A 16,408-nucleotide genomic window follows, 5' to 3' on the forward strand; every position below is an offset into this window, starting at 1 on the left:
AATATCTTACCTTTATTTCAAAGATTTCTGTAGAGTTCACTGCTTTGGTATAGATACAGATTTTTTTTTCTTGTATCAGATACCTTCTGCATGAAGAACTTCCTTTCATAGTTCTTGTAGCACAGATATGCTAATAATAAATACTCTAAGTTGTTCTTTTTCTCTATTTTTGACAAATATTTTTTTCTAGATAAAACAGTTTGAATTGGAAATTTTTTCTTTTGGCACTTTAAAGATGCCTCCCCTTTATTTATTTACTTATTCATTTATTGCCTTGCAGAGTTTACAATAAGAAATCTGCGTAATTCTTTTCTTTGTTTCTCTGTATGTAATGTCTTTTCTCTCTGGCTGCCTTCAATATTTTCTCGTTACGTGTCTAAACATGTATGTTGATGTTGTTGTTTAATCCTGCTTGGGATTCTGTGAGATTCTCAGATCTATACTTTGACGTCTTTCATTATTTTTGGAAAATTCTCAGGCATTATCTTTTCAAATATTTTTTTTCTGCCTGTTGTTTTTCTCTTTTCCTTCTGCTATTCTAGTGCTACCAGTGTTGGACCATTAGATATTATCCCACAGCTCTTGGATGCTATGTCCCGTTTGGTGTTCTGCCTCCACTCTTTTCCTCTTTTTACTTAGGTCGGGTAATTGATACTGACCTGTCTTCAAGTTCACTCACTCTTTCCTTGGCTGTGTCAGGTTTACTGCTGAATCCATTAGAGGCGTTCTTCATTTCTGTTACTTTTTTTTTTCATTTCTAACTTTTCCATTTGCTTCTTTTTTATAGTTTCTAACTCTCTGCTGAAATTACCCATATGTTCACCTAAGTTTTCTATATAGTTATTTTAAATTCCCAGTCTGTTAGTTGTAACACCTGGGTTATCTCTAAATCTGGTCCTGTTAATTGCTTTGTCTCTTGTTAATGGGTTTTTTTCTTGCTTTTTGTGTGTTTGCCGTTTTGAACTCAATCCTTAACATCATGTGTAAGAGACTAGAAACTGAAGTAAATAGTATGTACGACTGGAAGTGGGCGTGCCTCTTCGTCCGCTAGGCTAATAGTGCACTTGAGTGTGTGTGTTGGTGTAGTTGAGTCAATATCGTGAGGAAGCGAGCAGGGCTTGGGTTTTGGGGTTGCTATAGTATATCTTGAGTGCACCATCCACTTGAAATTCTTCTAGGGTTACCTGGAGTCGGTGCTTGCTCTAGCGTGCTTGGGTAGGGGTCGATGTTCTTAATGTTTGTTTCAGCTTCAGCTTTAGGCCAGCCCTGCACACCTGTTATTCAGAGCATCTCTCTCCATGCTTTCTCCCTCCCCCAGCAGATTTCTGTTCCTTGGGACTTGCTAATTCTGGTGACAACCATGGGTGGTTTCTCTTATCTTGGTCTGGCCTCCTTGATCTTAGGGAGGCCCTGAGTTCCTCAGTCGTGGAGATGGGGCTTTCTCAGTAATCTTGTCCCTGCCGAGCAATAAAAGACCAATGATCTGACCCACATTGGTTTCCTGTCCCTCTACCAGGGGGTCTTAAATTTTGCCTGTTCCCGGGCCGCAGCAGGTCTTCACCAGTGCCTTGAGGGAGACAAGGTTTGCTGGTCTTTTTCCAAGGGTGGAAGGATTTTGTTCCTTGAGGGAGAAGGATCTGAGCAGGGCTCGTGCCTGCCCCCTGGAGACAGGTTTTCTCCAGTTTTACCACCTGCCCCCGACCTTTCTCACGAGCACCTGATAGAGTCCCACGGAGCAGAGTCTGTGATGGGGGTAAACTCCCTGTTGGGCCTATGGTCCCCAGGGATTTTATACTGTCATCCTGGCCCACACTCGGCCTTTGGCACTTGATTAAAATTTTCAGAGTAATTCTATGCATTCCAGCGACCCTATCTTTTGTCTTTAGGCAGAAGGGAAGCCAGAGTTTGCCTTTCATCTCTCCTCCCAAGTGCTTGTCTTCCCTTAGATTCCAGGGTAATCAACTGCCTTGCAATTTCAGTGCTTTGGTGCAGGAATACTTATGATTTTAAGGAAAATCCAGCTTTTCTTTCTGTTAGGGTAGGAGTGACACTCCTTAGAGCTTTCTATATCCCAGAAGGATCCAGAAATCACTCAAAAGATTCATAAACACACAGTTTTAGGATGACACTTCAGGGCCTTATTTCAAAGTGGTCCCTGCCTGGACTTGCAGTGGTCCAGGCTGCAGAGGGACTTCAGACCGGTCCCTGGAAGAGGCGGCCTCACCGAGGGCCTGGGAGGCTACTGTGCACGTGGAGGAAGGTACCGCAGACCTGTGGGAGGGTTGCACAGGCCACGCGACACTGCCACAGGGTCACCAGGGCACCTCCCCCACCTCCCCTCATCCAGGTTCATTCAAACTAAGGGAGGAGCTGCACGCCGGCCACCCCAAATCCTGCTATTGGAAGTTGGTGGGGCTCAGAGACAGGGGCGTGTCCAGAGTCCCCTCAGCACCCCCCAGGGCCCAGCTCACTGGGTGCTGCTTGTCTAGAGGCCACGCCGTCCCCAGCAGAGGCACCTCCCTCCTGCTGGTGCCTCCCTCCCCAGCTTCCTCTCTCTGAGGATGCATTGATCTCTAGCCCAAGACACAAACACTGATTTGGCCTCCAAAAAACATTTATTCCCACAACTGAGGTCACAAGTGCAGAACTTGCCTCTCTCTGGCCTCTGCCCACCCCCAGCGCACAATTCTGCAGCTCCACAATGCGATGCTCCCTGACCTGCAATCCCTTCTGCAGAATAGCCCTGTCTTGGCTCCCCCAGGCTCCAGAGGCGGGCGGGGCCTCCCGTTCACAGCTCAGTGTGTCTTGTCTGTGGTGGCTTCTCGGCAGCCACCGTGGCCAGGAGCTTGGTCCAGAAAGACACTTCCTTGTCCTTCAGCTTCTGGGCTGCCTGCGTGGGGACGTCAATCTGCAGGTACCCTTCCTGCTGGTCGTACGCTGGCCAGTGGGGCAGTCCCTCCCCATTGGGGTTCCTGGGGACAGAATCAAACAGAAACTCTTTAAAGCTGCTGTGCGGTCCCAGCAATCCTCTGAGATTTGCAGGGATCTCCTGGCTCATGTCTTCCAAGAGGCTTGTACACCTCCAGAGATGGGGAGCTCACCACCTCCATTTTCAGAGAACTCTCATGGTCACGGCACTGTGCTCACAGGGTGGGGGTTTGATCACTCAAACTTTAGAAGCTGCCCCTCCCCATAGATCCACCTGCCCCCACCGACCCTGCCCCACCTTTGCCACCAGCCTCACCCATTCCGAGCAAAGTTGGCCCAGAATTTCATCACCATCTTGCTAAGTTTGATCTCCTCGTCTGAAGCACCCTCTGTGGGAACAAGAAAAAACGTTTTGCTACTCAAAGTTGATCATGGTTCAGCAGCATTAGTGTCCCTTGGGAGCTTGTTGCAAACAAGAGTCTTGGTGAATACACCACACACACTGAGTCACCACCTGCATTGCAAGAAGTTCCTGGTTCATCCCTGTGCACTGTAAGGTTGGGGATGACTGATCTGGAACTCAGCAAGGGGCGTGCAGCCAACCCATGGGCCGGCTGCTTTTGTCTTCTGTGACCCTCCCCTCCCGCTGCGTCCTCCCCCTCAGGGTCTCAGCGCCACACCCCAGGCCTTGCTCTGCGGCAACCCCCCCTCCCAGGGCTGGCCCTCTCGGGACCTTTCTCAATGTCCCCCACAGCACACTTGCATATTACGTAAAACAGCAGAGCTGCAAAGGTCCCAAGCAGTCACCCACTGGGACACGCCCAGAGACACTGGTGTGTCACCAACAGCCATGAGGTGGGTCACAGTCATCCGTTACTGCTGAGAGTTAAGGTACTGAAGGCATTTGTGAAAATTTTTCCTTAAAATATTATATTATATAATATAATAACATTATATTATTATATTTATTTATAAATATTTTAAAGTTAATGTCTGTTCTTGATAAAGAGGTGGACAGAAAAACAGACAGACACACATTAGACCCAATTCAAGGTTAACACCAATTCTAACCTGAACTTCACTCACATTCTGATATGCTCTCGTGAGAGGGAGACGGAGGAGTGACATTCGGGCCCGCGAGCAGGGCCCTGCGGGTGACCCACCTCCGCCCTATTGACGGCACAGGCCAGGAGTCTGAGAGCGACCTCGGCTGAGGGCACAGGAGCGCACATCCTCCCTCACGCGTGTCAGAGCAGGGGGAAGGGTGGGGGCTGCACAATGTCATTCAACCCGGCTAGAGTGAATCGGGAAACCAGGACCAGGACAGAAGGAGAAATCGCTCAAGGCCTCCAAGCCAAGACTGGAACCCGCATCTCCTAACTCCAGGCTCACAGCCACCAGGAGCCATTACCTTTTAAAAATGGGGCTCCGAAGACAGAGAAGAGCTCGTCCCCGTGGTCCCCTCTCACCGTCTTGGGTTTCATGTCTGATGAGAAGCTTGGGCGGTACCGAAACTCATACATGTAGGTGGGGGCTCCGGCATCTGAGAAGACACGATTCGCGCACGGTTCCTGTTACCGACCCAGCCCTGGGTGCCGTCCAGGTCCCCGGCCCTGCAGGAAACCCTGGCGATCAGCACAGTGAGAAACCGTCTCAGGAAAGCTCAGTGACTCGTTTGGGGCTGCAGAGCTGACCCAGGTGCAACTGGGATTTGGGCAGAGTATTTGCTGAACGAGTGAATGAGTTAAGGGATGAATGAATACTGAATAAGTGAATGTTAAAACCCTGGTTTGACCAATTTAACTATCAATACAGGGAGACTGGGTCGCTTTTCATCCTGAGTCGTTCACACACCCACAAATCTGCTTACATCCGTCTACCCTATTCTATTTCACCGGGAACACACAGGCTAGTGTTCATTCTCTGGGAGAATACACTCTCCCTGATGGGTGTCTTCTATGCAGTCTAGTTTTGATCATTTCCAGTGTTTTTTTTCACCATTTCTGAAAAGAGTGACGCAAATCCAAATTGCTTATCTGAAAACAAGGATATTTAAATACAAACATAGGCAGAGAGAGAACAATGTGTCTCTTATTTCTCAGGAAACCACAAAACTCAGCACTTCACATTTCACTGTCTCCTCATACGTCTTGCTTCCTGCTTGGCCCAAGGAATGTTGAGGCTTTAAGGCTGTTATGGTGGTGGAGAAGGGGCCATGGAAGGGTGACCTTCCTCTCTCCCGACCCCTCTCCTCCTCTCCTCTGTCTTCCTCTCTTACCACCAAACCCACCTGTCCAACCCCCAGGGAGATGTCAGTTTCCTACTGCTGGCTCACTGGAGCCACCAGTCCCTGCTCCTCAGGGATAACCCATGAGCCACCCAACCTGGGGCTTAGCACTTCAAACTGGTCATAATGTCCCCAGAGGAGTGACCCTGAGAGAGGAAAGGGCGGGCCCCAAGTCAGCCTGGTGGAGAAATTTCACAATTTTTCCCCCTTGGATACAGTAAGAAATTTGGAAAATGCAGAGAAAAGGAAACTGAACAAAAACATCACTCATAATCCCATCTCTCAGAAAAAGTTGCTTTTTAACATTGTGGCGCATCTCCCTTTGGGGTATGTAAAATTGGAATGATACTCTGTATGTTATTTTGTGACATACTATAATTATTTCTTAATGTCATTATTCCTTCACAAAGAATTGTACCAATATAGGTCATCCCAATGTGAGGATGAAGAAAAACTTATTCAGTCGTCCCCCTTAGCCCCCACCACTGCACCCTTGGTTTATCAAGAGGTGTTGTTTGGAGCAGGCCGTGCTTCTGAGTCTGTAGTGCACTTGGTAAAGGGCTTCAAGGTCAAGCACAACTTGCTGAAAGGAGGGTTTGAGGAACTCAGAGCCCAACCACAGAGGAAAGAACCTTTGTGAATGAGAACTTATTTTAGGCAGCATGCTTCCCAAAAGATTTTTTTAAAACCTTTTGGCCTGAAATCACTGAGATTTTCAAATGCCCATGATCATAACAGAAGTCTTCAAAAGAAAGTAGGGTACAGATTTGGACAATAACAAGTAGGAACAACTAGAGAAGCAGAGACAATGAGAGAGCTAGTAATCAAAGATATGCAAATTAAAATGTAGGATGATGTTCCTTTTACTTGCTGGGGAGGGCTTATGAGACGGCAGCATTCTTTTAATTTTCAATCTTAGTATCCCAGTGAGAAAGGCAGTGAAGAAATCTACACTCTTACACCCTAGAGAGCAATTTTACAATATGCAACAAGAGCTTTAAAATGTTTCTATGGTCCAGCTTAATAATGTCACATCTAAAAAAAACCCTAAGAAAATGATTAGACATGTGGTTAGAGATTTGTGCAAATCAGAATAATGTTATTTGTAGCCTCAAAATATGAGCTTCCCCAAAGAAACTATCATGAGAGCAAACAGACAACCTACAGAATGGGAGAAAATGTTCGCGTGTTACACATCCAATAAAGGGCTGATAACTAGAATCTATTTAGAACTCAGGAAAATCAGCAAGAAAAAAGTCAAACAACCCTATCAAAAAGTGGGCAAAGGACATGAAATGAAACTTTTCAAAAGAAGACAGAAGAATGGCCAAGAAACATATGAAAAAATGCTCAACATCTCTAATCATCAGGGAAATGCAAATCAAAACCATAATGAGATATCACTTATCTCCAGTGAGAATGGCCTTTATCAAAAAGTCTCAAAACAATAAATGTTGGCGTGGATGCGGAGAGATAGGAACACTCATACACTGCTGCTGGGCCTGCAAACTAGTGCAACCTCTGTGGAAAGCAATATGGAGATACCTTGAATAGATACAAGTAGACCTACTGTTTGATCCAGCAATCCCATTACTGGGCATCTACCCAAAGGAACAAAAGACATTCTATAAAAAAGACATCTGCACTAGAATGTTTATAGCAGCACAATTCACAATTGCAAAGATGTGGAAACAACCCAAGTGCCCATCAATACATGATTGGATTAATAAAATGTGGTATATGTATACCATGGAGTACTACTCAGCTATAAGAAACAATGGTGATATAGCACCTCTTGTATTTTCCTGGAAAGAAGCTGGAACCCATTCTACTAAGTGAAGTATCCCAAGAATGGAGAAATAAGCACCACATGTACTCACCATCAAATTGGTTTCACTGATCAACACCTAAGCGCACTTATAGGAATAACATTTATCAGGTGTTGGGCAGATGGGACAGGGAAGGAGGGGAAGGGTGTACATATACATACATAATGAGTGCGATGTGCACCGTCTAGGGGATGGACACGCTTGGAGCTCTGACTCGGCGGGGAGGCAGGGGCAAGGGCAATATACGTAACCTAAACATTTGTACCCCCATAATATGCTGAAATAAAAAAAATTGTGAAAAAAATATGAGCTTCCAGCCTAAATATCCAATAGGATAAAATAGATAAAGTAAATTTTAATACATCAGTTCCATGGAATGGTGCATGTTTTTGATGGGTTTGTATCATCATTAAGAAAACCCTCCCAACATGGTTTTCTATTAACAGAAACACAATATACAATTGATTGTTAAATTACATATGACATGGAAAAATTATGAGAAGAAAATACAGAAAAAAATTCACAGCACATACCTCCAGGTGGAGGAATTAGGATTGATATCTAGTTTCTTCTTCAAGTGTTTCCATATTTTCTAAACTTTCTACAATTATAATATGTTAATTTGATATTCAGAAAAGTTAGCTTTATCAAAAAGAGTGAGACAAAGACAAAAAAAGAACATTGAAAAAATCTGTTTGGTTCTGGCAAAAATACCCTGAAACTCAAAGTCATGAAATGTCAGATAAAACGCACAAGTCCCAGAACCAGCAGAAGATGTAGAAGAGAACTCTACAGGTCAGACACACGGCAAGAGGCAAAATCAAGTTTATGAAAAAACAGATCCAACCGCAGGAGGCCCCTGGCTGAAGGTTTCATCAGGACCCTCAGAAGGAAGACGCGGTAACAAATACCTGTACCTTCCTGTACACAGGTGTCCTCTGGGCACACACTGGGACAGCCAGGGCTAGTTTTTACCATGCTTATAAAGTCCTGGATTTTAAAACACTTCCAGCCTGGCTAGAGAGAGAGGTCCGGACCAGAGAACCCTTTCCTGGCTTGTCCATTAGGCGAATGAGACCTAACAGGAAGAGGAGGGTTGAGCGCAGATCCCCAAATGTGCGCAGGAGAGGACAGCTCCTCTCTAGGTGAGCTCGTACATCCCTAACTTCACACCACACAGCCTCGGGCAGTGCCAGACAGTGCAGAGGGGACGCCACCCTGGCCCTCTGCTTGTCCATCCAGCACACACCAGGATGGACAAAAGCCCGAGGGAACAGACACTGACATTCTCCAGACCACCACACCTGCTATGGCTCCCTCTGTTTGGCCTTCTTGGCCCTGGACAGCCGTCTCGATCCTGTTTGTCTCGACTCTTCCCCCAGCCCCACCAGTGAACAGACCAGTTTGCAGCCAGTTCTGGCCTTGGAAACCTCCTGAGACCCGTCCTCCCACACTCGTCCTCCGGCCCACATCCCACCATTGCCCCAGGCAGGAAGCCCCTGTAGCAGATGCTGTTGCTGCCTCACCCACATCACCCACATGCCCTGTTTCTGGGCCTGCCAGCCTGACGCCCACCACCAGCACCCACCTCTTTGCCTGAGGCCTCTGTCAGCCCTGCAGGGACTAATCGGCCCATGTGTGCAGTCGGTCAAAACACCAGGGAATTAACAACTCCTTGGAACAGACTTCAACAATGACAACTGAGAGCCGGTGGATAAATATGCCAGCTCCCCCTGCTCAGAAGGGACAAGCCTGAGCCGTGTCCTCTGCTTGTGTCCCAGAGCTCCCAGCTCCAGCTGTGCACAGCGGACACCCGCTTGGCAACGCACCACGGACTGTCCTCCACCTCTTTCCTCTGACGCTTCCCCACCCCCCTGCTGCTGTTTCCTGGGCTCACCTGACAAATAAACCGCGTGCACCTGGACGATTTTCTCAGCGTCTGCTGCAGGCAAATACCCAAATAGGACAGCGCCACACCCCACGCCACACGGAACCTGGCTGTGAGGCCGGCCCCTGGGCAGTGTCCACGTCTGTCTATGCTGGGAGGTGGGCAGGTCAGATACCGGAGCTGGTGGGGCCAGCGTTCCTCTCCGGTCTGGCCTCTGGGACTTACCTCTGTGGTGTCGCGCCACAATCACAGACGGGACACCAAGTATGACATCTCCAAGCAAGTCCAGGAACAGGTCTTTCTTTTTGACAGGGTCGTCTGTTCTCCCTAAATACTCTTCAACGGCTGCCGAAGTCAGTTCCTCAGGGATGCCCTGCAATAGGCCAGGACGGTGACCACGTGCCCTGGTGAGCAGCAGCTTCTCTGGCTTGCATCGATGGAGAACCTCTCCCGCCCTGGGCAACTGCCCCCTCTGCCCCAGGATAATCAAGTGAGGAAGGCAGAAACATGAGGGCACAACCCTCAAGCCCCAGTCTCCATTCTGCCATTTAATTTAACTGTGATTTGGGACAAGTCCCTGCCCTCTTTGGTCTTAGCCAATTCCCACGATTCCTAGACTCTTACAGCAAAGGGGTAGGACTGCCAAAAGAGGGACGCGGCTGTCTTCTGGTCCAGTTTGCCTTCAGAAAGCGGATAGCCAATCAACTATTAAAAAAAAAAATGGTTAAGAATTTGTGAATCATCAGGAATTGATAAGAGCCAAACTGACCAATGAACCAAACCAACACAGACTGAAGGTCCTCTAATTTTCTTGGGCCTTGAAAAGCATGGGTCATTAATGAATTGGGAAAATCAATGAATCAAATGGACTTATATCCAGAAATTTAAGGATTGCAAAGAGGATAAAAAAATTTAGCAGAAGCTCTGTCAGTTTTTTGCAGCATGTGTGCAGGTGCATGTGTGTTTGTGGGTGTGTGTGTGGTGTGTGTGCACCAGGCTAGAATCCCTGCAGTGGTCAGCCAGGCAGACAGGGAAGCTGTAGCCGGGCTAGTGTTGAAGTCAAGGGCTCTGGAGCAGGTGACACAGACCTCTCAAATACCCCACCTGTCACAGATGACACAGAAAGTCCCAAATCCTGCCATCACGGCTTTGGTCTTTGATATCCTTCTGAAGGGAGAACTGCAGAACTGTCAGCACATAACGACTCTGTCCAAACCTCCGCACCCAGAGACTTCCTCAAGCCCCAGCAGGTCTCCCAGCAGCTTAAGGTCAAGGCCCCTACAACGGCCCCAGCTGCCTTACAATGCCTGCCTGAGAAAGCTCGACCTGCCAGGGAACTTACTCTTTGCTGCAGCCAAAACCTGGTGACAGGCAGAGGCCCTGAGCCCCTCCCAGAGCAGTGACTTTAGAAAGCTTCCAGTTCTAAGGCCTTTCTCTGCCCTTCGGAATGCAAATCTACCACCCACACTGTTTCCTCAAGGACCTGAGGGGCCTGGCTATGAAGTGCAAACCTTCAGGGAGATACCCCTGGTCTCCCTCCCAGTCCTGTGCGAAGATTACAGCCTCACTTCAGGGAGGGCCTCCCTGCCATTCACACCCCTGCCTCCTGTTTCTCCTCCAGGGAAGGGTGGACTCACAGATCCAGGTGGTCTGGCCTCACGGACTAACCAGCCCCAACTCCGCACCCTACCGTGCTTTCCCTCAGCACAGCCCAGGCTTCAGAACATCTCCAGCCTTTGTTGCAGGGATGTGGGGCCCATCCACACCGGACAATTCTCTGTTGCAATGGTGTTACTGTATAAAACCTGTTCTCCTGCTCTAACTAGGGTTGGCTTTGTTATCTTGGAAAGGAAGGAAGGTCTTGCTGCACGTTTAGAGCCAATCTTAACTCAAGGAGAAACAACCCACTTTGAATCTCTCCAGAGAGATGACTGAGAGCGTGCGTGGCGATTTATGGGGAAATTGCACACCGGGCCCAAGGTGAGAAGCTGCCGGGCCCAGGCCTGACTCGCCTCAACGCCCCGAGCTCCTTCCCCGTTCTAGGCTCCTCCATTTCCCATCTGCACAACCGTTACCTCCTCAGGCCCTCCCGGCACGGACACCGTAGGATTCTCTCATTGGAAGACGATCAAAGAGTGCTGGGGAGAGGGGTTCCCGGGGCCATGCCACCCCGGTCACAGCTGGGCCAGCCCAGAGGTTTCCATGGAAATGACAACTTGTGAGGAAGGGGACGGCTGCCCTGACTCAGATGGGGGCTTGGAGAAGGAAGACGCCTGGGGCCGGAGCGTGGAGGGCTGACCGGGGAGGGCGCTGTCTGTCTGAGGCTGCACGTGCTCACCACTGGAAGGAGCCAGCCAAACTCTTGCTCGTTGATGCCAACAATGTAGGGGACAGCGTTGAAATTCTTCTCGGCCAGAAGCTCTTCAGGGCTTTTGGGCAGCAGCACTCCGTCCACCACCGTGGGCAGGAAGGGGTGATGCTGCGGAAGAGACAGGGCGGCGTCTGAGCCTCCCTCCCCAGACAGCACCCTGTCCCCCACCTGCCTGTCTGAGGGCGAGGGCAGGACATGGGCCTGTGTGGCCCCAGGCTGTGGCCACAGAAGCTCAGGGTCCTGACCAAGGGGGCCAAGTCTGTGTGACCCCAGAGGGTAGAATTGCAGCCAGGGGCTGGCAGTGGTAAGGTGGCAAATCTTGACTCAAATCGAAATACATGTATTATGGAATGTGTACCAATGTCACATATATTTCAGCGTGAAGTGTGCGTGTGCCTCTGCCAGTCTCTCTGCGGGAGGCCTTTGTCACTCACGGCGGCCATGCTGTGTTCTACAGCATCGCCCTGAGCGCAGGGCGCGAGAGTGCCGAGTCGCCCCTGGAAGGGAAATACGGGGCCAGGTCCTGGGAGTCTCCGGACACAACATATTCAGCAACCTTATTTATGTGCGAGTTTCTGTTTAAAGGCATTGCATGTAATAGGTATTTCTTTAAAGAACTACTTTTATGTAGTATTTATTTGTAAGAAACACCATCCAGGAAGGCCTTCACGTTTTCCTCACCCTGGATCCCATGGCTGGAAATATTTTTGGTTTCAGCCCCACAGCAGTGCCGTCCCCTGTGCTTTCTACAAAATCCTTCATCGTCTCCTGAGTCTGCGTTTGTAGCTGCTTTTCCGTCCTTGCCGTGGCGCGTCACACACTGCAGATTCTACCCCTTTGCACACTGGCCTCGCGTGTGGACGGGCACCGTTCCTCCCCTTCCTCCCGGCCGTGCTGCTCATTCACTGACTCCGAACTCACGGCCAACAGCACTGCGATTCATCGCTCAGCAAAGCGCGTCTGACACGGGCACTTTCCCCGCCACACACAGCACAGCGTTCCTGAGCTTGGGAACACGAGACAGCGCTGCAGCAGGACTCTGGGGGGCGTTTGAAACGGGAGATCTCTAACTAACACAGAGCACAAAATGCAAAAAATACGGCACTGAATGGACTGTGAGAAGGACACTTGGTCCTACCAGAGGAAATACAAGAAGACAGAGTGTTGGCTCGTTGGATCTCTTTGAGACACTGGTTTCCAGGGCCCGTGTCTGTTCTGCACAAGGCAATGAATGACAGGCCAATTCTGGCTGGTGACAAGAGAGGTCTGTAACGAGAACTCAACCAAGCAGGACAAGGCCAAACCCTAATCCAATACGTTTGATTATAGAGAACAGGATCAGGCGTGACTACGGCTGCCTTGAAAGGTTGTGCGGTCCAGAGAGGGCTGCCGTGGGCAGCTGGCAAGGGAGCACGCGTCTGGAAGGAACAGGGCAGGCCACACGGAGGAGGAGGAGGTGCTCACCACCTGCGGGGGGCTCTGGGCAGTGAAAGGGATTGAGAGAGCAGGACAGGGATAAGAATTTCCAAACAGTGGGAACTCCATGAGCAAAGGGACAGAGGTGTCACTGTGGAGGGCTAATACCAGGAACTTCAGTGAGTCCTGGGCTTGCAGGGATGGCCGTGGGGCAGGGACCAGAGACAGGGTCAGATGGCGGAGCACACTTTCTGCACACAGCAGGCACTCGGCTTGGTTTGGAAGGACTAACTCCACGGGGGCAGGGGGTGGCTCTGGTAAGGAAGGTCAGGCTTGTAAGAAGTAGGGAGACAGGCGCTCATGGGTGTTTAGGAGGGTAAGTCTGGCAGCACCGTGGGACCTGGGTACCAGGAAGGAAAGTGGGGGTAGAAGACAGTAAAAGTCCAGGAGAAAGACAACAAGGGCCAGAGTGGGGTGGCACCCGTGAGGGGAAGAGTGGCAGCAGCAGCAGTGACAGTAATTGCCACTGTCCTCTCAGTGACTGCACGTGGCGGCCCTGTGTGGGCCACGTGTATGACCTTGCTGGGGTAGGAAGCTCGGGCATCCTTCACTCCCGTCTTTCTCGCCCCTCACGCGCTGTCCGTCCGCACATCCCGTCAGCCAGCCCTTCAACATATCCAGACTCCAGCCCGTCCCCACCCCACTGCTGTGGCCTCGTCTCCGCCGCCAGGACCCCTGGCCTGGATGATTCCAGCACAGCGGCCCCCCAGCTGGTCTCTCTGCACCTTCCAGGCCCCTTCCCGACAGTATTTTCAACACCGCAGACAGAGACCTTTGTAAAGTCCAAGATCATGTCTCTCCTCGGTTCACAACCCTCCAAGCCTCCCCTCTCACTCCAAATCAAAGTCCAAGTGCTTCAGGTGACCACCCCCACCCCCACCCCCACCTCCCACCTCCCACCTCCCACTACCCCTTCAGCCTCCAGCCCGTCTGTCCCGACTCCTTCCTCTCCAGCTCTGCAGAGCAGCCTCCTGCCTCAGCGAGGACCAGCGCAGCAGCCGTCCCTGCCTGGACGACCCCTCCAGTTTCCCTGACAGCTGCCTCCCCCCGTCCGGAGCCCGGCTCAGATGCCACCTTCTCACTCAGCCCGTCCCTGACCCTGCTATGTAAGTTCAAACCACGGGTGAGCTCCACCCCTTAACACCGCCCATCACCAACACACTACGTATTTTATGTGGTCTTTACTGTACACGCCCCCACTGGCATGGAAGGCTCTAAGGGGAAAGGATCTTGTGTGTATCACTGCTACGTCCCCAGCTCCCGAGTCAGGTCCTGGCACGCGGGCAGTGCTTACAAAGCCTGAGCTCATTGGCTGCGTGACTCTCACTCAATCCTCACATGACCTGTTAGGGGAAAAGTGCTGTGACCTCCAGGGGGTGGGCAGAGAGGGCAGAACTGTGAGATGCTGCACAGGTGATGCCACCAGACCCGGGCAACCTGTTGGGGGGACAGCAGGGGGGGACACTATTGGGGTGTCCTGTGTGCTGGGAGGAGGGGGGTCCTCAGGACTGACATTCCGGGATCCCCCTGTATAGATGAACCTGTGGCCTCCCAGGGAATCTGTACCCTCAGGGAAGCTCCTGTGACCTCTGCCTCCCGACAGTGGGAGGCTCCGGTCCAGCCTCCTCCCTCGGGGCCATGTTGGGCAGAGGAAACGTGAATAAGAAGGGGGGCGGGTGAGCCCAGGGACTCAGACTTGATGCCTGGAGCACTGGACTGTGAGTCCGGGGAACGGGTTCCAGTCCTGCCTCTGGTCCCCTGGCTGTGTTAGCCCAGGCAAGTCACTGCCCCTTTCTAGACCTCTGCGCCATACACATGAGTTATGGGGGTTCCAGAAGGGACAATTCTTTCATTCAGAGTTAATTGGAGCTTAAAGATGTTAAGACTCAAAACGTGCAATCAAGAAACCACAGGTCCTTACCTCTCTGGGGTCTCCAAGTAAATCGATCGTAAAAAAATTCTGTGAAGACAAAGGCAGAGATGTGGGTGAGAAGCTCCCCGGGAGAAAGCTGATCTTTGTGGCTGTGCACCAGGGGTGTCGGGTTCTCCCTCCTGGTGCCACCCTGGCAGGGTGGAGAGGAAGTGGGCAGGACACCGGCTCCATGGGCGTGAGCACAGGCTTTAGGTGTCAGTGGGGGAGGGGCAGGCACCAGCAAGGGAAACACAGGCCCCGGGAACCCTGGCCAGTGTTGCTGGAGCTCCGGAGAGGCCATCTGCTGCTGGTGCCTGCCCTGCCCACCACCCATTTTCCCTTCTTGTTCCCGATTTTCCGTTGGGGAACCTCCCTCTTCCCCTCTCTCATGCCATAAATTCAGGTATTTCTATGTAATCCAGGGTGTTCCATCTCCCTAAACACAGACGTTATTTCAGGGGTGGGCACTTACTCATGTCAGTTCAACATAGTTTACCTCAAAATTCTTTTGCAAGAATTGTTGGGGCAGAGGGTTTCTAAGCGGTAAGATATAAGGTCAGAGTGCTGTTGTCTCTGAACCTTCCCAGGGGACAAATCTGCCTGAGAGTGAAGCCAACACAGAGGAGCGCAAAACTGAGGGATAGAGACAGGTAGAGTCTCAATAATACCACATCAGCATCTGGATCCAGCCAAGCCTGAAGCCATCTAGTGCTGGACTTTTGCATTACCTGTAGATTCTGTTACAGCACAGATTTCTCTTTCTGCTCAAGGCAACTTGAGATGAGTGTTTTCATCTTGCACTGAAAAGTCCTGACTTGTACAAGCTCCCTGAAACTCATCCAGTCCATGCTTCTCTCTGGTGTGTGTTCACCAAGATTGCAGTGATTGCAGTGTTGCACTACAGCTAACAGATAGAGCAGGAAGTGACGAGTAAGGGTTCCTCCGTTATGGGTTGTAGAGCTAACAGCCAGGAGAGTGTGTGTGTGTGTGTTTGTGTGAGACTATGTATTAGAGGCAGTGGATAATCATGGAAGCACTTCCACAAGGTCTCAGAAAATCTCAGAAGGATGTCCTAGGATCTGTGGTCTGGGCTTTCCTAAGTCATCAACTCTCCCTTATAAGCTGGATCCTCTTGTGCAAGTGGAGAATTGCTGAAATATTTGCCTCTTTTCAGTCATTATAAAACAGCGGTGTATTAATTATTTGAACACCTTGGTCACCTTATCAGAGCCAGATGAACCAGCACACAAGTCCCAAGGCCACACTGGACCCAACCCATCGCAATGCAGGCGGAGCCCAGCGCTAGAGACATGCCCTGGGGGGCCAGGAGTATCCTCAGGGGCCCCGGTCCAGATGGGGAGCCCAGGCCTCAGATTCTCCTAAGCTCACAAATCACATTCTTCCCCCACAAAGGGAATATTTCCCATTGGCTCTAGATGCTGTATTCTCCGGGTGTTTGTCTGATGAGCTTGCCTGTGAAGACAGATGACTGCCACAGCCATCCATCAATCCTCAAGGGCCACCTTCCCTGTAAAGCATCCCTGATGACTATAAGGAATATTTCCCTGCTCTGCACTCTCACCATATTCAACCCACTACAAACATGCGTGTGTTTCTCCTTGGATAGTTCCTCGTGAGGAGAGACGATACCCAACTCATGTCTCCATCACCTCCCCTGACACCCCACTCCATACACTTAGCATAAATGGATGTATAG

General features: G+C 50.4%; 1 protein-coding gene across 2 annotated transcripts in view; it reads right to left on the bottom strand.

Moving 5' to 3' along the window:
- Window positions 1–2,596: 2,596 nt before the first annotated feature.
- LOC138373864 (liver carboxylesterase 1-like) overlaps window positions 2,597–16,408 on the bottom strand; it is a 30,901-nt gene continuing 17,089 nt past the window's right edge. For both annotated transcript variants that reach the window (XM_069456479.1, XM_069456478.1), the window contains exons 8-14: window positions 14,701–14,739; window positions 11,271–11,411; window positions 9,557–9,637; window positions 9,158–9,305; window positions 4,340–4,471; window positions 3,245–3,317; window positions 2,597–2,972 (exon numbers count right to left, since the gene is read on the bottom strand). In XM_069456479.1, the coding sequence (XP_069312580.1) occupies window positions 2,789–2,972; window positions 3,245–3,317; window positions 4,340–4,471; window positions 9,158–9,305; window positions 9,557–9,637; window positions 11,271–11,411; window positions 14,701–14,739 (798 nt within the window). In that variant the 3' untranslated portion in view covers window positions 2,597–2,788. The remainder of the gene's footprint in view (window positions 2,973–3,244; window positions 3,318–4,339; window positions 4,472–9,157; window positions 9,306–9,556; window positions 9,638–11,270; window positions 11,412–14,700; window positions 14,740–16,408) is intronic.

The sequence above is a fragment of the Eulemur rufifrons genome, chromosome 23, assembly GCF_041146395.1.
Source record: "Eulemur rufifrons isolate Redbay chromosome 23, OSU_ERuf_1, whole genome shotgun sequence".
NCBI lineage: Eukaryota > Metazoa > Chordata > Mammalia > Primates > Lemuridae > Eulemur > Eulemur rufifrons.